General features: G+C 38.5%; 3 protein-coding genes across 5 annotated transcripts in view; 1 reads left to right on the top strand and 2 right to left on the bottom strand.

Moving 5' to 3' along the window:
- Positions 1-22018, top strand: part of Hnrnp-k (Heterogeneous nuclear ribonucleoprotein K) — a 25143-nt gene continuing 3125 nt past the window's right edge. The window contains exons 1-9 of one of the 3 annotated variants that reach the window (XM_064137111.1): positions 1-201; positions 708-813; positions 9381-9496; positions 10916-10972; positions 12212-12255; positions 14123-14195; positions 14265-14375; positions 21311-21439; positions 21570-21981. In XM_064137111.1, the coding sequence (XP_063993181.1) occupies positions 9386-9496; positions 10916-10972; positions 12212-12255; positions 14123-14195; positions 14265-14375; positions 21311-21439; positions 21570-21981 (937 nt within the window). In that variant the 5' untranslated portion in view covers positions 1-201; positions 708-813; positions 9381-9385. The remainder of the gene's footprint in view (positions 202-707; positions 814-9380; positions 9497-10915; positions 10973-12211; positions 12256-14122; positions 14196-14264; positions 14376-21310; positions 21440-21569; positions 21982-22018) is intronic. The other 2 variants (XM_064137110.1, XM_064137112.1) reach the window with 2 other exon arrangements.
- LOC135170951 (cytochrome b5-like) lies at positions 17620-19221 on the bottom strand. The gene is made up of 2 exons (XM_064137179.1): positions 19033-19221; positions 17620-18198 (listed from the first exon to the last, which is right to left on the bottom strand). The coding sequence occupies exon 2, from the start codon at positions 18180-18182 to the stop codon at positions 17796-17798; it is 387 nt and encodes a 128-aa protein (XP_063993249.1). The 5' UTR covers positions 18183-18198; positions 19033-19221; the 3' UTR covers positions 17620-17795.
- LOC135170950 (cytochrome b5-like) lies at positions 19712-21241 on the bottom strand. The gene is made up of 2 exons (XM_064137178.1): positions 20329-21241; positions 19712-20255 (listed from the first exon to the last, which is right to left on the bottom strand). The coding sequence occupies exon 2, from the start codon at positions 20218-20220 to the stop codon at positions 19822-19824; it is 399 nt and encodes a 132-aa protein (XP_063993248.1). The 5' UTR covers positions 20221-20255; positions 20329-21241; the 3' UTR covers positions 19712-19821.

Here is a 22018-nt window from a genome sequence, read left to right on the forward strand (position 1 = left end):
CATAGAGAATCATACACGGTTCGTAGATCACAACAAGTGGAACAACCAAACGTATCACCTCCGTGACTTCTCCATACGTTTGATGTTCTGGCTATATAAATTTATGACAGTCTTCGTAACTGTCTGCAGTAGTCTTTTCATAACGGCTTATCGATGAAGTTCATTCTCGTGGTCTTTGACGTAACGTTGAACTACCTTCGTGTAAGAATATATTTCTTTGACATTTTATTTTTCATTTTTTGTAATTTTTTTTTTTTTCACAAGTTGAAAGACGAGGTGGTGAAAATCGTCGTCCCGGTGGGGTATCGCCACTATTCTCGCGTCAGTTTCAGTATTCACCTCACGATTATTGTTATTATTATTTTTTCTTTTTTAACGGACGAGTGCGATAAAAAGATGAGAAAATAACGCCCGGGGTTTACCGCTTAACTGTCATCTTTATAGTGCGTAGCCACAGACCGGCTAATGTATTCTGCTTTTGTCTCTAGAAAAACGAACTCCAGGAGTGAAAGGAATGAAAATTCTTTGTGCATTGTTCGTTTCACATTGCGTCTATTATTCCGAAGAAAATTATTCTCAATTTCAAGTGATACCGTGAATGAAATTCCATCCGGAAAAGAATTTTTTTTCTTTTTATCTTGATATTTACGAGCGTCAGGATGAGCCAATTTATCTAATAGATTTCGATTTTATCGCTTTGTCCACAGGCTGACTATCATCAGTAAGTCCAACACCTGGAGATCAAGCTTGTAGACTTCACCGAAGGAGACGAGCTGTGTGAGGAGATTGTGCAAGTACTTTCATCTAAAATCGGTGAGTTTATGTGCATAAATTCCAACTTAATTTTCACATCAGCAATTTTTTTTTTTCTTCTTGCACCTGGGTATTCCTCTTCCTCATCGATGAAAGATAGGATATGCTTCCATTCACACGGAATTCCCGTCATGCATCCAGCCGTGTATACATGGCTGTATGTATTTATGGAGCACGAATAAATACCTCTCACTTTTGTGAATCCTCGTAAGATTAACGATCGATACGAGGTATTGTTACTCCGTGATGTCTCGATATTCTTCGCGATTTATTTACAACTGTACGTCAATTTTAGTCTTTTTCGTTTCTCAATTCAATTCATTTTATCTCTTTGATTTTGCAATTGGTTTCTTTGTTTTACATCGAATCCTGCCTCTTCGTCTTTACAATTTATCCAGTTACATCGGATATATTTATTATCACGTGGTTATTTTATTTATAAATTTTAATGGAATATGGGGGAGGGAAATGTCTGGTCTGTACGACCTGCCTTTGGTCACAGAGGCCAAAAGATAAATTTGTCATCCTAAGACAAAGGTTCCCTAGTCCCTTTGTCACATGACTTTATTGCTTATCTTTATGTTCAGTCCTCACATCTCTCTTTGCATCGACTCATTTTTTTAATTATAAAAATCAATTCGTAGAAGACTGAGTTTATATTTCAACACATTGCACCTCAATTTTATCTCCTCCTCTTCCTCCCCCTCCCTTCCCCCTTGTATTGAAAAATTTTTCTTCTTTACAAACATCCGGAGAAATAATACTCGATGGTAGACTCCTGTCAGTGATTAGTCTTCCACCTGAACTTTAAATGAAAATCATAAACTATTAGACAGTTACTGTGGAGCACCGGGGATAATTGAAACTAATGAGTTCCGTTGAAAAGTTATAATGACAGGATCGTAAAATTTTCAACAGTAAAAAAAAACGAGTATATGCCATCTGCTCCACTGCATAATGAATGTTTCCATTCGTCAATCAAGTTAATTGGAAATTTTTCAACGGGGGAATCATTTTTATTTTGTATTGACAAGTCATTACCGGACTGCACACGTCCATGTGCCAGATATTAATAGCTGTTCACGTTGCGTTTTGCGTTCTCGAGTTCTGAGGGTAATTTAGTATTTTCTTATGGTAAATAGGGTAGGGTATTGGCTTTTTTGTCAGACGAATATTTTTAACTCGTGGATATTGAAAGCGCAACGAGTCACGAGGACGTCATGTGAAATTCAAAGACGATATTGTTCAATTTTTGTGACTGAAGTTTTTGAAAGAATTCTGGGAATTTTTTTTGGGTCAATTTGGTTTCTCTGAATGTTAACGGAACTTCGTCAGTGGAAGTTCAATATTCTGTGGGAATACATATCGATTTTATGTTATTTCTCTCAATATATATTTTTTCATTTATATTTTACCAATTGTCAGGGATTTTTCTTTTATTTAAAAATTTGTGAACAATTAAAATTCAATTTCGTATGTATTTAAATTTACAACTGTACTATATATGTGTTCTATTTACAAGTGCTGTCGTAAATGTGAAGGCAGCAGTCCCTCGAGTATTTTATATTCTCCAGAAACATTTGCCGACGAAATTATTGATTATTACAACTGGGTTTTTGTTTATTTAGAATAACTTCCAACTGAATATTGACACTTTCATCGACAATTTCCCGGAACTCACAAATTTCAGTCTCTTATCCCCCTAAACCACATTTTCATTTTATTGTCTGACTACACATGCATCCCCACCTTCCACATGAAAAACCTCCCCTTCATTCGATAGTATCATTTCTGACGTGAAACAGATAGAAACGATGAATCGAATTCTTCCCCAGGAAATACCTTCATCAAATATCACGCGAATAATCCCGGGAAAATACATCGAAACGTTTCCTCCTCACAATACACGTCCTGTAATTCACTTAAATTACCCCCCGCTGGGAGAACATCCCCCTCGCATCATCCAAAGAGTAGGAAAAAGAAAAAATAAAATAAAATAAAACCGCGTGCAAGAAATGAAATGGAAAGAAGGCTGAAGCTGAAAGGGGTGAAATAAATGGGGTCGCGTTGAAAATGTCGAGTGTTGTTCGTGCGCAGGCGCGTTGACGCAACAATAGGGGGTGAAATTCCACGAAGCGGTTCAGTATCCACCCGACCATCAGCTGATCAATATGATCGTTGGCACGAGACGCACAAAAATTCGCGGATGTCACGCACGTTACGCATTTCAGTGAGGAATCGATTGAATAAACTGATTAAATTTTACCTGTGATAATTGAACATTTCATTAGTGGAGTACAAGTGAATAAAAAATAATCGCAAGAATTTTTTTGGTAAAATCGGGGAGAAGTCGACGCGAGGTAAATAACTATTTTCTGAATATTTATTGTTATTCGCGGAGGGAAAATTTATTAAAAATTTATGGCCCTTGGTGGGGTAGGGGGTGGAACGAGGGGGCGTTCACGGAGAGAAATAATCAATTCTGATTATTCAATAATGATTATGAATTATTTCACCGGGGAAAATTGCGGTTCCATTTTTTTTTGAAGGGGATAAAAATATATTTTTTGTTAATATCATATATAGCGCGATAATTAGGTCATTTAGCATAATTGTAGCCCTCGGGGGTGAGCTTAGGCTACTCGGCAAGTCCTCCTTGTAGAAAGATCTTCCAAAAATGATTTTCCCTATCAAAAATATAAATCTTCACGAGGAAAAAAATTTTTTAAATAAAAAAATAGCTTCAGGGGCTCAAAAATTTCTTTCCTCACCGAGAAAAAATTTTTCCCCAAGTGCTTCACCCTCTCCGCGCAGGAATGAAAGGATAAACACATCAGAACATGAGAATAAATACTGGTGTGAGTTAAAATGTTGTGATAACACGAGAGACAGTAAATATGAACGAAAACATTGGCCAGATTAATTTGCTCCTTGGATTCGCAAATACCGAGAGTGAGCGCGTGTTCGCCTGGATTCACCTCTGGTTTGTAATATAAATTCCCCTTCTGCTTCACCATTTCAACTTGTAGATATCTCATTGCCCCTTCTACGCAAGACTTTGCCGGGATAGTTCGTGGGGAATAAAAAAAAAATATTCTCCCGTCAGAAGGAGAGGGGAGACTGTAGAATGCGTGTACGTGCACACTAGTCTTCAATGTATTGGATACCTTCGCTTTTTTACTCAGAATGAAGGCGAGGTTCTGTTCGTTTCTGTTGGCAAAGTGACTACGTCGTGGCGAACGGCGACCGCGAGTCGAGTCAAGTTCACATACATCTGCAGGTGCTATTTTTCATCGCGTGTGTGCAGTCCTGTCAATATATTTTTCCAATTTTTCGAAAAAATTTTCGGGCTCTTCGGGGACATTTCGCGGATCCGAGTGTGAGTTACATATTTGCAAACCCGAATTACGTCAATAAACGGCCGCGAGGTGATTATATTTTGGTGTTGGGGTGTGAGAAAATTAAAAAAAATATATAACTCTCGATAATCTCACTCACGATTTTTGAATTATTTTTTTTTTTTGAAGATATGTTGATATGTTGTGACCTACCGCAACTCGTCCTACGCTTTTGCGATGGGTTTTCTCTCTCTCGGGTGATTAAACGTGTGCGGCAGTTTTTACGCTAGTTATTTTTTTTTATTTCGAAGGGCTATTGGGTGGGCGCGTGGGTGTTACATTTGTACACCTGGTTGAGTTTACGATCACTTGCAATAACGGTAAAACGGTGTGAAAATGAGATTGGGAAGCCAATACTCAGGTAGACACGAGTTCTACGCGACGCGTATTGCTTTTCCAATTTTTCCCCCTTTTTTTTAAATTGAATTTCTCCCGCGAAGCGTAAACTGGCGGAAAAATTCAATTTCATTTGACTTCATCAAAAAACGTTCTATTATCGCCGGGAGGCACGTCAGTGTTTATCATCATTATTTTATATTTAAAAACAGGAGAAATTTTTTGTTGCATAAATTGTTTTTTTATCGAGTAGTTCAATAGCCTCAGAGGTACTTTATCTAGTGACCATTCAGTGACATTCCGAGGATGAAATTTATGGAATTTAGCGGAATAATAGTGACTTATGATTTTTTTAATTCTTGTGGATGCGTCTCTTGGCGCTAAATTGGCACAATTATGGCATAAAACCGGTCTCCCAGTGTATTCCGGTTGAGAAGTATCTTTTTAATGTTCATAAACATCCGCACTTGGTCCCTGAAGACAAATCCTCGTGAAGAGAAAAATACAGACTCATGAATGGAATTATTAGTCCGGTGTCGACGATTGTAAAGCTCCGGAGTATTTAGCTTTCATATCGTTTTTGCGAGTTCAACTTCCTCGCTATGGACCTGTCTGTTTACTCTATACATATTCATTTCCCGATGATCGAGCCGCAAACTTCCGGTGTTATCTCCACTCGATTATTGGCGGCGACTGATGGTATCAGTGGACGGATATAAATTTTAGGTGAAAATTGGACTTCCAGGGGGTGAGGTGAGAGACGAGGGGTAGTTTTATCTGAAAAATTAGGCCCTTCTAGTCTCATTTTGACCTAAAATGTGGGTGATGGGTATTTCATCCCCCTTTCGCTCTCCAGAAGTCCAATTTTTATAAAAAAATTTTTTTCGTTTGATAATTTACGAGAGAAATAAAATCAGGAAATTTTGGATTTTGGAGAATTTTGGGTAATTTTTTGACGGGCAGGGGAGACTGATATTTTCTGCGGTTTTCGGGAGTTAGAGCTCTCACTAGAGATTATCTTCATTCCACATTTAACTCTTGGCACAGTTTAGAAAGTTTGTTGGTCGTGCAGAATTCACTCGGATTTTTGATGCTCCAGTGTTCGTATAATAGTTCCTTTTAGCAACTATTTCACTTCAATTATAACACGCAGAAAAATTTCAATCCCAATTACGAATATTTCCGGTAATTCCCGAGTGAAATATCGACAATGAAAATTTTCCTGAATTTTTCCCCGAGCGTTGCGTAATTTTCATCTTAATTTTCTATAAAAAATTACGTAAATTTTCCTGGTCACTTTCGTAATCAGTCAGCGAACTTCGTCACTTCCGTAATTTTCACTGGGTATTTTTCTCCATCGGGCGATGGTATTTAATTAGCGTTAACGTATTCTAACGAAAAAAATTTTTTTAAATGAAACTCATGTCTTTTAGGATTTAAACATTTGTCAATTCAACGCGACATCATTTTCTCATTAATTTCAAAGCTGATAACATTCCAATGAACTCATTGAGCTCCGGTAGAAGCGAAGTTTCCACCCGTAGCATTTAATCACATGCACGAGTGACAGACAGCGAATAAACTTCATCGAAATATCGTCAGATTTTCATGTCCTCCAGTGACTGGATTTCCAGCTGTAAATTACCACGCGATAATTTTCCAATGAAATTTAAAAAATCTCGATAAATCGCTCATAATTTTTAATTAGCGACTGCCTTCTTGTCTTTTCGGATAATTTGGGAACTTTCCAAAATGGAAGTTGTCTTTTTTTTTATTACTATTCGTCAGTTTGTCGCCGACGTCGTGGCCCCATTAATTGTCAGCTCGATAACATTCCAATAAATTCTAGAATTTATACAGAAGCCAAGTTTTCCCTCGTGGCATTTTACCACGTGCACCGAGGCTGGTGAATCAACTTTGCCGAAACATTGTCTGGTCTTCTTCTTTCTCATTCCATACATGTGACTGTATTCAATGAATGAATTCTCCCAGTGCGCTAACATCGTGCCAAATAAATTCTTTCAGTATTTTCTGGTCTGTTTGATGCTGTAAACGCTTCATTTCCCTCCGAAAATAATTTAATTCGCGTGAAAATTGTCATGTAGGGGGGTGGGGAGGGGGTGTTGGGGGGTGAGAATCACTTTTTCAATCGCACAATCACCGGAATAAATTTCGAATCTGTTCGGTGCTTTTCCGCGGTATTAGAGACATATTTTATTTAATAATTCACTTTTAGCTGTGGAATTGCAAAAAAAAATTCACAATTTTTATTGAATTTTTTTTTTACGGTGTAAATAATCCCCCGCATTTGCAGCGCCAGACGAAATAAACGCATTTAATACACCATCACTTCCCCCCCCTTTTTTTTTCCCACGTAATAATGCTTTTTACGTGTAGACTACATCTGCGTTATTATATACCTATTTCTGTGTGTGGTAACTATTGCATGTAACCGTAATATTTCACCCCCTCCGATATGTCCGACCTAACGGCGCCTCACGCTGACGGGGGTTGCAGACCTGACGGCGACTCTTTCTCCCTCTCGATTCTCATTTTTTTTGCATTTTTAATTTTTTTTTTTTTACACTCTTTACTTCATTAAATTGGTGTATGGAGTCTCTCGGCGACGCGGGGGCGTCGATGCGCACCCCTTCAACGAGCTTAGCGTGCTCTGTCGGTCACGAAGGTCTTTTGAAATTGTGAAAAACATGGCCTTTCAGGGGTAAAGCTGAAATGAGGGAGATATTTACCACCGGAAGACTCGATTTAGACAAATATTGAAGTCTGCGAATATTTTTTTAAACATTTAAACACTCGGGATTTTTTAAATAACAAAATGATTTCGAACTCCTTCAGGTGAACATCGGAAGTCTGATTTAAATTACCAGATGATGATGTTACGATTTAAAATATGTTTCATATTTTGGAGGGGAGGGGATTAAATGCGATGAAATGATTAGAAAATTTATCGGAAAATTTCGCTCATTCGGTAATTTTGTAAATTAAATTTTCTAGGGACGAATACGTTTTGTTAATTGGGATTCCCCGGTGTGTGAAATAAATTCTCATGGAGAGCCGATGGTTAACTCGACTCCATTTGGCTTCATAATCACCCGATATCGATAGACAATTTATCAATAATTGAATAAATACCTGGCAATGACTGCGATGAGGGCCTTTATGTACACAAATTGATAATTTACAGGGAGTCGTGTAATTTGCACATGATGACACTCACTCATTCATATCGAAGCCTCCAACGGCTCCATTGAAAGCCATCTCTTCACTTGCTAGATAATTTATCCCTGAAATTATTCCAAATAAAATGTCCTCGAGAGTCGCATAATTATTTTTATCACGATTCCTTTATCCATTACTCCAGACCATTCGTACATCGTCAATTACATTAAATTGAGCTGCTCATTCCGCCAGTTGCATTTTCTCCATTTTACCCGCATTATCCGAACTACCAACGAATGTATCATACGATATGTTTCATGAATATCGTGAATAACCTATTCAGTCTCGAGTAATTAGTTCTGTCACTGGCAGAATTTAGGGGATGGGAATGGATAGAAATTTACCCGATACATAATTTCACCCTTTGCTGTATTATCCTTGTATCGGTTTTGTCCTGAAATTCCACTGAGCAATTCAAAGTGAGTCAGATATTCTCGTTCGTCATTCGTTTCCCCTCAACAAGAAATATTCTGTTAATCGTAATTTTTTATAATCGATTCAACAAAAAAAAAATACGAAATTTTCCGAAAAAATTCCGTAAAATTTCCGACAATTGTATTTGGCTCGAAAATTACGGAAAAAATACGTAATTTTTCTGGAATATTTCTCTCTGTGCGGCCATGACATACCGCATTTAAGTGCAAAAAAAATCAATTGTTTAATTGCTTCAAAGAAAAAAAATTAAAAGTAAAAACAGTCCAGCGATTTTGCAATCAAATTCCACTTTCAAACTCGATATGACAAAATGTTAAATGTTGCGATTCTATCTGAACAATTTATCCACAACCGAAAGTTTCGTATCTCCTTAACCGGTCGTCTTCCATGAAAGAGTGAAATACCTCTGAAACCAGAATGAGTTGAACTGGGGCTCTCTTATACGGAAATCCACATTTTCGCGATCCCCGAGGCTGAAAGAGCGCCTGAAAACTCCAATAAATGAAGAACAGACTAAAAAAAAAAATACACGATTGGTTCTAATGGCGCAGGGCACGAGTGGTTATACAAATGATGAGTCGAGGGCCCTCCGGGCGACCCAATTAGCTTTGATCCATCAGACCTGGTAATTCTTGTTGTGAAGCAGTGGAGAAATGATTGCCATTACAAACAAATAATATCAAGAGAGCCCCATTTTTTCCATATTTTTAAAAAATAAATTTTTCCATCTGGAGGATTTTATTACTCTGGAAATTCCAGAGGAATAAAAATTTCCAAAATCCAAAATTTATTTATCGGGGCATTTTATTCCTCTGGAAATTCCAGGGGAATAAAATCCCCCGAATGTTATCAGTCAATTATCTCCACTAACGCACATCCAGAGATTGTTTACTGATTATTTACGGACGAATTGTAACGTGAGAAAGGCAAATCGATATAACGCACTTGACTATCACTAGTGAACGGTGAATAACTATTAAAATGTCTCATAAAACTAGAAATAAAACAATTTTTCAACCCAGACGTTCATTGTCCATCAACATAGCGAGAACAGATCTATCATTAACATTATTTTAATATTAAATTGACTCCGTCTAATGGAGATTGTCAAGACATACGACTGAGATTTTATTAACGTATTTAACATTTCTATTACAGACATCATGAAGAGAGAGGCAGAGGCCGGCCCCATGGCAGGCGGTGGAGGCCCAACAAATCCTCATAAGCGTTATCGTCAAGGCGACGACGAACTACGGCTTCTTATACCCAGCAAGGTAACACCGATGCATCAACTCAAATTATTGGCACTCGTACGACAGTTATTACAGCGCCCACCCGCGATAACATTGACGATTAATCATGTAGTTGGATGACAAGTCATTGCCTCACGTCATTTATCAAAACTACTCTCGTTCCACGAGTGAATTAGTAGAAAATAATTTGTAAAAAAATTTTATTGCAAAATGATGGTTGAATATTCCACGATGTTGATATCGTTCGGCATCTAGGACTCGCTCTGATTCACTTTTACCACAACGAATGTCCCCTCGTCAAGGACAAACCCCTGGATTAGCCACATCACCGCGAGAAATGATCGCGAAATGTATACATGGGTGTATGTACTTGTTTGTATATGAGGAGAGCTACATAAGATCCAATGACGAACCTGAAACTCTCGACATTGGAAAATACTCTGGGAGGTGGAATTAAGGGGGTTTTGTGGTGCTTTTTTAAGGCATTTGTGTCCCCAAATTTGAGTTATTTTTAGGGGCTCACGTTAAGTCGTGTTATGTCTGTGGAGATGTTTTATTTTGAGATTTTTGAGATTTAAGTCATCACGTCTTTCGATGGGAGACACATTTCTCTGTCTAATGGGCGCAATTAAGATGTTTTTAAGACACAAGTTGAAAGTGGGCCAAATTATTATAGAAAGAAACATTCAAGGGCACGTGACGTGAAAATATTATTGTCATTAAAAAAATATGTAAATATCTGCAAGAAAATAGTTAGTTAAATTTTTCGCGGGTGTAAATTCAGCAAAAATTGGGTAAAAAATATGGGAGACGCCTCCGTTCACTGACATTCCAATCCATCTCGTAAGACTATCATTTTAGTCGTGGATTATAACAATAACATGAATTATGGTGCAACAATTCGTGAGGCTTGTTGCTAGTTACGGAGCCAAACACCTCTTCACATCTCACTCGTGAGAGAAATAAAACGATGGGTGGGCCCTTTACACTCTCCGCATAATACCTTTTGCATAATCTTCGAGGATAACCTGTCCCAGAAGGAGTGGCTTTTGTGCAATACTCTTGGCCTCACTATTTGCATTTTGAGGAATTCATTATCAGAGACTAGCTCGTGTTAATGAGAGGATGAAACGGTATTTTAATTAATGTATATGGCTAATTAGTTTCCTTATTGACGATCTCTGAGTTGCTTTTCTTCTCCCCTAAATTAAGCAGAATGGATTGAATCAGCACCGGACGCTTCGGTTATGCGTATGCATTCAATTTCACTCTCACGATACGGTGAATTGAGTCGTCAATGAACCGCGAAGAACATCCGTTTTCTTAGTCAATTATTTTCTTGGGATTGAATTTCCACTGGGATAAATTTATTTGTCATTTTTGGGGGGTATCATTAGTCCAGTATTTTTCAGTTGATTTTTATTTTTATTTATTTTTTAGGTTGCTGGTTCAATCATTGGAAAAGGCGGTCAGAACATCACGAAGCTGCGCAGTCAGGTGAGATATCTAGACTTCAGCATGACATTTTCTTGAGAATTTGAAGATTTTCAGCTTGAGATTATCAGGCACTCATTTCTCTTGGATTTTTTCGCATATTTCGACTGATCATATCATTGTCAATAGTAGAAAATCAGTTATTTCACGACTTACCAGCCCTGACAATCCACATGGCTGTGGTGGTCATGTCAGGCGAAGTGAAGGAATGAATTTCGAAATATCGAACGATTTTTCCTCACTCAATTGAAGTTGAAGTCAGCGGATGGGTAATGGGGAAAAATGATATTTTATCGATCTTCCTTTTACTTTAATTGATGATGACGAATGCTTTTATTGATTGATGTCCATTCATTCGTCATCTAAAAGCTACGTTTCAGCCTCAGTTGAGGCTCTGATTCCTCTTGAATTCGTTCTGCATTTTCAAGAGATTAGTTCGTTAATAATAATGATCAGTTTTGATGCCTTCGTGCCCTAAATACAGTCCAATTGCGTGAAAACTTATGTTAAGCGAGTTGAAGAGAATTTGGATAAATCGAGGGATTATTTCGAGAGTGAATTACATCGTCTCGATCTTACTTTTTAGATGATCTAAAAATATAATAATTGTTTATTTAATTTTAATGAAGAAGACCTGTCTCTCATGGGAGAACATTTTTATCTATTTTTGAGTAAAATTACTGATACAGTCCTTGAAAATTTGTAATCATCGTGTTGCTCGAGTTTCAAAGAATTTTGTTATTAAAACAGAAAAAAAAAATTCAGATAAATATCGCATCACATTTTCAATCAATAAAAAATTCCCAAAATTTCAGTTTCTCTTCAAGAAAGTAAGATCGAAGGTCCTACCAAACAAAACAATATCCATACCCTCATCAAAAAATCTACGTCATCTTCCTCGCGAACGTAAACGTAATCCCACATGTATAATAAATCTGAATGAAGGGAGGGACGTGTTCTTAAGCAACTTAATATTAAAACTAAATAAAAAAAAAAGCAAATGAGGTTCTAACTTGGTTGATGGTTTGTGCCCTGGCCCCGCCCCGACCCCGGCGTTGCCCCCATTGGTGTTGCCCCGGCGTTATCCTGGCTGTTGTTGCCAAATGCCGGTTGCCCTGCCCGGAACGATGGAACCCGACGCGCAATCCGGCTATTGTGTGGACCACCAATCACCCCGAACCAACAATCGACATCAACCAACCAACCACCAATGAATCACCACCAACTACCACGGCCCAACAGTACAAAGCCTCAATCATTGTACCCGATTGCCCCGGACCCGAACGGTAATGCCAAACACCACTACTTAATGTCTTAATACTCTTCATTGTCTCTAATTACAAGGAAAAAAAAAATTACAGAAAAAAAAAAACACAGGGTTTAATTATAAAAATTATCATCAGACTAATTACGTTACTGTCTTCACTCTGCAATTTCCAAGCCATCGATTACTATTTTTTTTTTTACTACTATTTACTGCTAATTTTTTTTACAATCTCTTGTCATCGGTATTCGTCATTGGTGTTATCATTTATTATTGGTAAAATCACAAATTTCATCATCGATTTGTCGCTCATTCGTTCACTGTCATGCGGATTAATTCACCTCACCAATTGTAATTAACTCTCATGCTCGATGGTATATTTATTATAATCTGTTGCTCTTTATTCATCAGATATTTTTATTTCAAGTCGGAGATTTATCGAAATATTTCAGTGGGTTGTTGCATGATTTTTTTTATTGATACAATCGATGAAGCACAGACACTTCATCCTATTTTCATACCCAACACTAAAAAAATTTCATGCAACCCCAATTGGCCTTTGCACTCTCGGTGAAGCATATTTTGTCCAGTTCCTGGACAACTCCAGCCCTTGTGTCTCTATGTACAAAATAATTTCGCAGAAGAATCAGGTGCAATTCCAAATTCTACAATTATTCACGTCAAATTATTTTGTTTTTCAATCAAACATTCATGTCGAGACATTCGGTTGTATTGAAAAATAATTTTCATTGTTTCTCTACAAAACATTCTCTACTAGAATTTTCCAAGTAATCATTAGATTAAAAATCCACGTCTTCATTCATTTTGAAATATATTCATTGTCTGTTCACTACAACTTCATTTCCTCTAATGTTTTCTTTTATATATATACCTATATATATTTAACCCTGACCAAAGAACGAAATTGAGGAGTCGTGAACATTTTTTTCCAGATTTCATAATTGTCAAATACTTCCGAAAAAATCCCAAAGAAAATAATCCATCTTGCTACCCTCCATCGTCCACCAATTCCTGGTGGAGAATTTATTTTCAATGAATTATTCCTCCAGTAGATTGACTTAATAATTCCCAGGAATTAAACAATTTCAACAATTGACGGAAAGGATCAGGAAGAATATACAATAGACTATCACTGGTTATGCTAACCACATTTCTCCTCAATAATCTGCGAGCAACGTCCGCCCTCGTTTCTAATTTTGAAACATCACTCAACGTACCAGCCCAAAGCACTATCTCCACGAATTTCACATCAAATGAGTTGTAAACAGCCGCCATTATTTGTCAATAGTCTTTAGAATTAGGATTAATGGCGATAGATCCCCACGAGTAATTCGTTGATTCAGAAAATAAAAACTGAGTAATTGAAGATTAGGAATGATTATCAACACTTGTTCATCATCACCAGCACACAATGAGTGAGTAGAAGCAGGAAAGGATGGGGCAAAATGGACACGTTAATATTCTCTGAACATTTTTCATTGTGATAGCGAGTAAATGGTTTCAGTGGACTCAATAGTCCTTGATATTTAAGGATTAGTCCGCCATTTTGCCCCACTCCTGCATACTGTCGAGGACGTGACTGGCTCATCAGAGGACACTCATGCTAAATGACCGAATGATAATTTGCAATTATTTATTGTTACCTGACAGCAATGGCTAGTTAACTTAGTGTTTAATATTTTAATATTATGAATTTAATATCACGATTGTTTACATGAAATACTGTTAATATATCTGTGTGCATTCAAGGGGTATGTTGGGAGAACATAGCGATGTCAGTCACGACTATTATTCAGATATCATTTTAACTGACTAATACATTTTTTATGGTGCAACTGTTACCAATCGTCGAGTTTTTTTGATTATAGGGTCCTGACAATCAGCTCAGATTTGGATACTGTTCTGCAGGTGGTTAACAAGGTTGTACCGAATCTAGAAGAGGTGAGGATAGATATTTTTTTCCCTGTCATACAATGGGAATGCAGTTTAATTATATTGATTTATTCGTAGAATGGATCGAAGCATGGAAATGACGAGATTGACGTTCGCATGCTGGTGCATCAGAGTCAGGCTGGATGCGTCATTGGCAAAGGAGGATTGAAGATCAAGGAGCTGCGTGAGGTGAGTGATGTCCTTGTTCATTAATCATTGAGAAGGCGCCATAATGTGACCCAAATTAGAGATTTACGTTGGGGCTCTTCTTTGATTGTCAATAACTTGAGAACCGCAGAGTGAAATTTCCTCATTCTTTGCTGGTTCCAAGATACTTTCTTCAGCTTTAAAATGAGATGCGACTCGTCGAAATCGTGTCGTTGGGTCACAAAATATTGTCAATCGAAGCAACTCCCCTTTCTCCCCATTAATATGTAGAATTTCGAAAAAATTTCACGTTTTCCTCCGGAGACTCGTTCTATTCGGTGACGACTCAGTGCCTAGTCTTCATCACCAATCATTCGAATGAATTTATTCCCGGCAGAGTCCTCAATTTTTTAGAATCCATCAACTATCGAAACGTAATATTGAGACCCAAAACGAGTAGACAGATGAGCTGAGTCGACACGTCACACAGCTCGTTTGGTGTATGAAGCCGAAAAAGACGTGGCACCACCACTCACCGACGTCCCCGACAAACCGCTTTATTTCTATTCGAGGTCGTGTCACGGGGTGACTTTATTGATTCCACTCACGGCACTCTTGTGCCGTGCATCCTCTCCTGCACAGCCTGATTTCATTTCTCAATATAATCAAAAATTCCTGGGCATAAATCGACACATTGAACGACGATTAAAGGACATCCAATGATGGCTCAAGCAAAATCATTCAGCCCCGACTATTGACAATCACAATTTTCCAGAGGAAAAAAGTACTAGCTTTACAAAAATATTTTACTAGCGTTTTTCCTGTACAATCAGTCAGTCCCCGTAGCTCTAGTCGATTCAGTTATTCCCAATTACAGTGAGAAATTTAACGTAAATTTACAAGTGCAGGGAGAATTGAGTTCAGCGCTTCCTGTCGCTGAGGAACAAAAAAGAAAAAACTTTTAGTACGCAAAACTTCAATATCAGTGGCGTAACTTCCTGTTCATTGAACCGTAATTTCCATCTGTCAATACCATCGATTCTCAATGTCATGAGAAAACACGTAACGTTCATTTCCTTTATTTCACTTTTTTTTTTATTCATTGTACTCTCGATTTCGATAGAGTATGAAAACCGAGGCACATGGTGTTTCTGGCTTTCACAAATTGCTCCATATGACATCCTCAATTACCTCTGGTACACGCAAATTAATAACAGTGTATTTATTGACCCCATATGTTTGAAAAATAAACCACCACTCGTGAGGTGGAGGTGAATGGGCTAGATCCATTAATAGAATTGTCAATAGAGAAGTGAAATTGTTGATATGAACGATGCTATGAGTATCTCCAACACTGGGTCAATAGCTCCATTGAATTTAGACGCTGAGTTTGTCCATTTCCAACGGGAAATCGTAAATATACCAACGATTTTCTGAGATTTCTACGTCTGAGGGGAAATACATTGGAAATTGTCAGGGAGGAAAGCCACATTTGCCCTTCCTCTCTCAATTTTCGTCTGTCTCGTTTCCTTGGTGAGTTCCTCTTTGACGACATGTGTTGCTATGGGGGTTTGGCCTGGGCATCACGCAAACCAAACAGGTGCTGCTTCAGGTAACGGACGCCCGGCATAAACAGCTGCCACGCCAGGTGTACCAGACATCTACTCGGCCCTTCTTTCTCATGATTTTTCTCCATGGGATATTTCTTTTTACAATGATCCTCCCTGCCTTTTCAACTTTATACCGTGGCCTTAAATTTTCATAGAGTTCTTGTTTCGAAGGCCTTGAGGTGAGGAGAATAATTTTCTCAATCGTAGAAAATTAATTGATGAATAATAAGTGGATAAAAATATTTGGAACAGCAAGAAAAATATTCCCACACCTCCATTCGATTCCTATTGTCTATTTTGTTCCTGAACAATTAATTCCAGTTGGGCTGGAATTTCTATCTTCCATCAGAGGAAAAAAATATCTTTTGTTTTTCATTTTTAACATTTTGAATCGATATTTTCAATTATATGGAAAATGGAAAGGGAAAAATTAACTTAACGCCTCCTACCATGCGCTTGTGAAAATTCTCCTCCACTCCTACCCCCTCCATATGACCGGAAATGAGGGAAGAAGGGTCTTAGGTATCGGGGTGAATGTGGAGTTGCTTTCTTGTGGATTTTTTGAACTTGCTGGCATCAGTTGATTTTCGACCATCAGTCCGATCAGTTCGTTTTCCCTCTCAACCCGAGGATTTCAGTTGATCAGTTCAGAATGTATCGTTATATCAGTTCATTGAGCAGTTACTGTCCATTCCCCCAATTAGTGAATATTTTAAGAATTATTTGAGTGGATTTCATCAAGTGCTGCAATGTAAGCTTTTTTACTAATTCAATTGTTCAACGTGGATCAAAGCAGTTTATCAAGATATAATATAATTCTTATCATTGACATGTCAGTTTCTGAATAAGTGGTAGTCAACTGTGGGATCCTCATTTATTTTAAACCAGAAATGGATAATAATGCCGAATTATTATGATTTTTTAACATTATCTTAATTCGTGATTTCGTGGTTTCATTCCACGTGAAATAACAATGGCACGTTGTTAAATTCTTTCGCTCCAATTGCCCACGGCAAATCGTCATCCCTCGAGTGGGTTCGCGCCACAATTAATGCAAACCCTGAGTTCAATTACCAAGAGCCACGAGTCCACTCGACCTTTTAAAAACGTGTTATTCTTTTTTTTTTTCACGTCGACTACAAAAACACTTGTCTTCGTGTACACAGGAGGTCAAAACAACGATAAGAAAAACATCCCTTGTAAATTTGTAATATTCTTCCGTTTTTCCCATGAAAAAAAAAAATCATACAACAAATTTATCCACTCAAGATGTTGAATACAGAGAGGTGAGACAGTCTGAGCGATTTTTATGCGATCATCCATATTTATTCTTTTCTTTTTGTATTCAATACTCAAAAAAAATATCTCATTTGAATTTCTAATGATATTTATTCGTTCCACCCAGTGAATTGTAAGATAAAAAATTTATCAGCAAGAAACTACTCAAGAAATTCATCTAAAAATAGATGTTATTAACTGCAACTGCTGATTACAACAAAGTTTAAGAGCTCGAGTGATCACGAGATTAAATATCGCACTTTGTAGGGACTTGAGACCGATAATAAATTTTGAGAAATCATTTTTATCCATTTTCGTGTGCCCAGAGACTCATCCATATTTAACCTGTCCTTTCGGTACTCGGTATGACTACCACGATAAAGAAAAAAAATACCATGTAAATTTATGATAATATTTATTCGCTCTCCCCTTCCAAAACGTAAAAAAATCATCAGCAATAACACACCGATGAAATTTACCAGAGAATTTAATTAATAAATTTGTTAACTCTAGCTGTTGAATACAGGAATGTGACACAATTTGCATGGAAACTCCCTCCAATTACCGGAATAAATTACGCACTTTGAAGCCACCAGAAACCGATAATAAGTGCTATGACACCAACGACGTACAGATAAAAATTGTCGGACGAATTAGCATCATCTGGTTTCCCTTGTCCAGCTACCCATCCCTGTTTCGGTTTACTGTTTGTCCTCTCCTCGGCGACAATCTCCCCAACTAGATATTTCTCCATGATGGCCATAGCGTCCGTGGAATGTCCAACATCATCAAAATCCTCAGATGCATCCTTACCATGATGATCGAGGAGCACTTCCTCACCACCGGGATGTTCATTTAAAAATGCCGTTACATCGTAAACTTTGTCGTGAATAATAAACCTCGTTTTCTTAGACTCGGTCTCTTTAATCTCCGACCTCTTGAACTGCTTCAGCTCCGCCATTTTTAATCAGTCGAACCTTGAAAATACAATTCTCGATAAATCAATGTGCCTAATTATGGAGCTCATTAGTCCCTGCAGACAGCACTAATTGAAGGAAAAAATGAGCAAAATATTCAGATTCAAATCGAATTATTTTCTCCGTCAACAGCGCTAACTTGCGTTTTATTGGCAAACTGACCATCAAGTGTTTCTTCAATTACATAAGTCACGTCTTGTCTATTACCACTGATTACGTTGAATTTTACAAATCACTATTACGTTCGCAAGGGCTCCATTCATCCAAAAATCCCCTCTTCCCCCAAACCGGAAATTACCGACCGTTGTTAACACAATTTTAATTAATTAGCAAATACTCCATTGACAAGTTCCCCACTCATTAGCCAGAAAACTACTATTAATTGATTGCACAATGCAAAGATGACTTTCATTCCTCCCTTATCCTCAATAATCAACATGGCGTCTAGCATTAATTACAGATAATGGAGTTCAACGTAACGATACAAATACCGTTCAATGCGAAAACAATTCTAGATTTTTTGTTATTCAATAATCCTGTGATGCGATGCTCAAGGCTAAAATCAATAAATTCTATGCAAAATTCGAGTGCTAAACGGAAGTGAGAGAGAGAGAGACAAAGAGAGACGCTTGTGTCCTCCGCCGACATTTCCTTTTCGTTTCATTGTCCTCCGGCCACGTGGCCTGTCCATCGTCCACTGAATATTCACAAAATCGTTTAATCGAGTGCATCGATCACCCTCTCCCTATTATTATCACTCGCTGAACTCCATTAACTGCGCAAAATCGACATTCCAATGCCAATGGACATACATTACTCCATATATTCACTCACCGGTGATTAATAATTGAGACTGCAGACACTGACGAGTAACTCCTGAGTAGCCAATCCAGTCACTGATGATTTATCGTTTACTTTTGACGATTTGTTATTAATTTTTGCGAATTATTGTAGTGAATGATTCACTGTTATGTGCTAGAGAACGTTGGACGTACTGGTAGACTCTCATGCGATACAAGACCCCACTCAGTTATATTTGTTCTCCCCTCCCTTCGACTGGACTCTACCACCTCCACACAGACACTCACCACGGGGGTTCACCAACACTAGCTCTCTATTGAGACCGAGTACATTGCAGAAATCTTCAGGGTTTGACGCATACTCGGATCACCCATCATTAGATGACATTTGCATTTTGTTTTTTTTATTCACCAAGTGTGATTAAAAAGTGATGAGGATGAGGGACAGCAAATGGACATTTCAATGGGGAAAAATAAAATAAAATATTTTTTAGATTGGGAAATTTTCCATTTTCCACTGCGTGTGGTAAAAGTTCATGAAAATTCCATTGTCATTGCTGTATAAATGAGTACTCTTCAACCTCCTTGATAAGATTACTACCAACGACACCACTAATTACGTTTTCTTCATATTTCAATTTAATTGCAGTTATCAATTTTTTTCCACTTAAAAAAATCATTGTTATTGGAGATAGAAAAGCCTCGGTTGTGAATTGTTGATCAAAAATCATTTTTTATTGTAAAAAACCTTCTCTTATTTATTGTTGACATGACACTCGGGGTTGTGATCCGTCAATTACTGCAGTTCAATAATTGTTATCACTCAAGGTAAATAATAAAACAGTGATGCATAAATAATTGCGAGAATACCGACAAAAATGGGCAACAGGGGTGATGGCTTCTGCTTGTCTTTCTCGATCATCCACTCGGTGTTATCCTTGGGAGTGTCATCAGGCCTCGAGGGTCCAGAATTGTTCACTCCACTGGTCCCTACCTCGCCTATTCTGTACCTCTCTCGTAATTGGATTGCCTCGGTTGTGTGTCCAATATCGTCGAAACAAGTTGTACCATCTTGACCCCCAAGTTTCAGGAGAACTTCCTCGCCTCCTGGGTGTTCACTCAGAAATTTTGTCACATCGTAAACGCCACCGTGAATAATCATCCAGAGGTTCTCTTCGCTGTTGTGATGAGACACCTCCTCGGCAGTGTATGTGGTCGTCATTATTTTATTTTTATTTTATCGCAATCTGCCAAATACTGGTGACAGTTCAAAAATATTTGTTAAAAATTGACACGACTTTATGCAGAGTAAAATAGGGTGAAACTTTACCAGCGCAGTTTCTCCGGATTTTCTCACTTTCAGTCGCTCGGAGAAAGTGAAGAGAATATCTCCAACCGCCCAGACCCCGATGCACACCTAGATCAGACTGTCATCCACTCAACGTTCCTTTCCAAACTGCCAAGAAAAAAAAAAAAGCAAAAAATGTCTGAGTGATTCCCCCCCGCAGAATGTGAAAATTCCTCACGACTTGTCACTGGATTCCTATCGTTTCTGCTAGCACAGCACCTGGTGAACTGGCATTTGCGTCAGCCCACGAGACAGAGGCCACCGAAAAGTAAAAATCATCGATCGAGGGCTGCCTTAATTTGCACATAATGCCTGACCAGTTCGAATAATTTCCCAACAATCTCAGCTTTTTTAGGAATAAATACAAACTCATGACCTCGGGGGGAACCTGCTAATTAAAAAAAGAATCAAGTCCTCGTCATTTCCATTCTCTTTACCCGGAGCAAATGTTGTTCTTCTCTATTTTTCGCTGACACATTGAATATTGACATTCCTCCTATTGATTTTCAATCCCTCTGCATGTCATTATTTCATGGAGAATGCGAACCATGCAATACTCCATCTCCAGCCTCTTCACATTAACCCTGTTTCCTCTACATCCCTTGTTACTCGACATCTCTCTCACTCTCTCGCTCTCGGTCTTTTGGGGCGCCTGTGCCACCACCCACACTCGTAATGCCATCCTCGGTGACTGGCTATAGACCAATGCGAACTCACGCGATATAACGATTGGTGTTCGTGGAATGACGTGGTCACAGGCACTTGTGTTTGTCGCATTTGTCTGGCAAAATGATGAACAGGCTTTATGACAGATAAAAAAAAACATATTTATTCCACTGGAGAATAGACGAGATATGAGACGGGTCAGACCTGTGGTGTGACAATTGAACAGAAGGGAGAGATGTTTATCACGTGGTTTCAGAGAATTTGTTGTGTTCAATGTTTGTATTGGATTTTTTTTCAGAAAACTGGAGCAAGGATCAAGATATACTCCACCTGCTGCCCTCACAGCAGTGATCGTGTCATCAGTATCTGCGGGAAACCGTCGACATGTATGGAATGCATACGTGAACTCGTTGCTACGATTAAAACGGTATACTTGATGGTTATTTTTAGTTTAAAAATTCTAGATCTGTTTTACGATTTGTTTTAAAAAATTTCAAGCGATTAACTGAATGTCTCTGTACTGATATCTGCCATTTTTATCAATTTTTACTCTACAGTCTCCACTGAAGGGTGTGAACAACCCGTACGATCCCCACAATTACGATGACTACTACGCTGAGGAATACGGTGGTTACGGATCAGGCGAGGGCCAGGGAAAACCAGGTGGATTTGGCCCAGGTGGACGTGGCAGTGGTGGAGGTGGTGGTGGTGCTGGAGGTGGTGGTGGCCAGGGGATGCCCCCGAGACGCGATGTCAGAGGTGGAGGACCACCTGACATGAATCGAGGCTTCCCACCACCACCCCGAGGTGGACCACGTGGGGGTGGTGGAATGTCTGGACCACCAGATCGTGGATACGGAAATTCCCGGGGTGCTGGAGGCGGAAGTAGTGGTTACGAGGGAGGAAATCGTGGTGGGTTCACTGGAAATAGAGGGGGACCACCGGCTTTCGGTGGTGGAAATTACAATGGTGGGGAAATATCGACCTCTTCCATTGATCTTGGGAT

This window comes from Diachasmimorpha longicaudata, chromosome 18 (genome assembly GCF_034640455.1).
Source record: "Diachasmimorpha longicaudata isolate KC_UGA_2023 chromosome 18, iyDiaLong2, whole genome shotgun sequence".
NCBI lineage: Eukaryota > Metazoa > Arthropoda > Insecta > Hymenoptera > Braconidae > Diachasmimorpha > Diachasmimorpha longicaudata.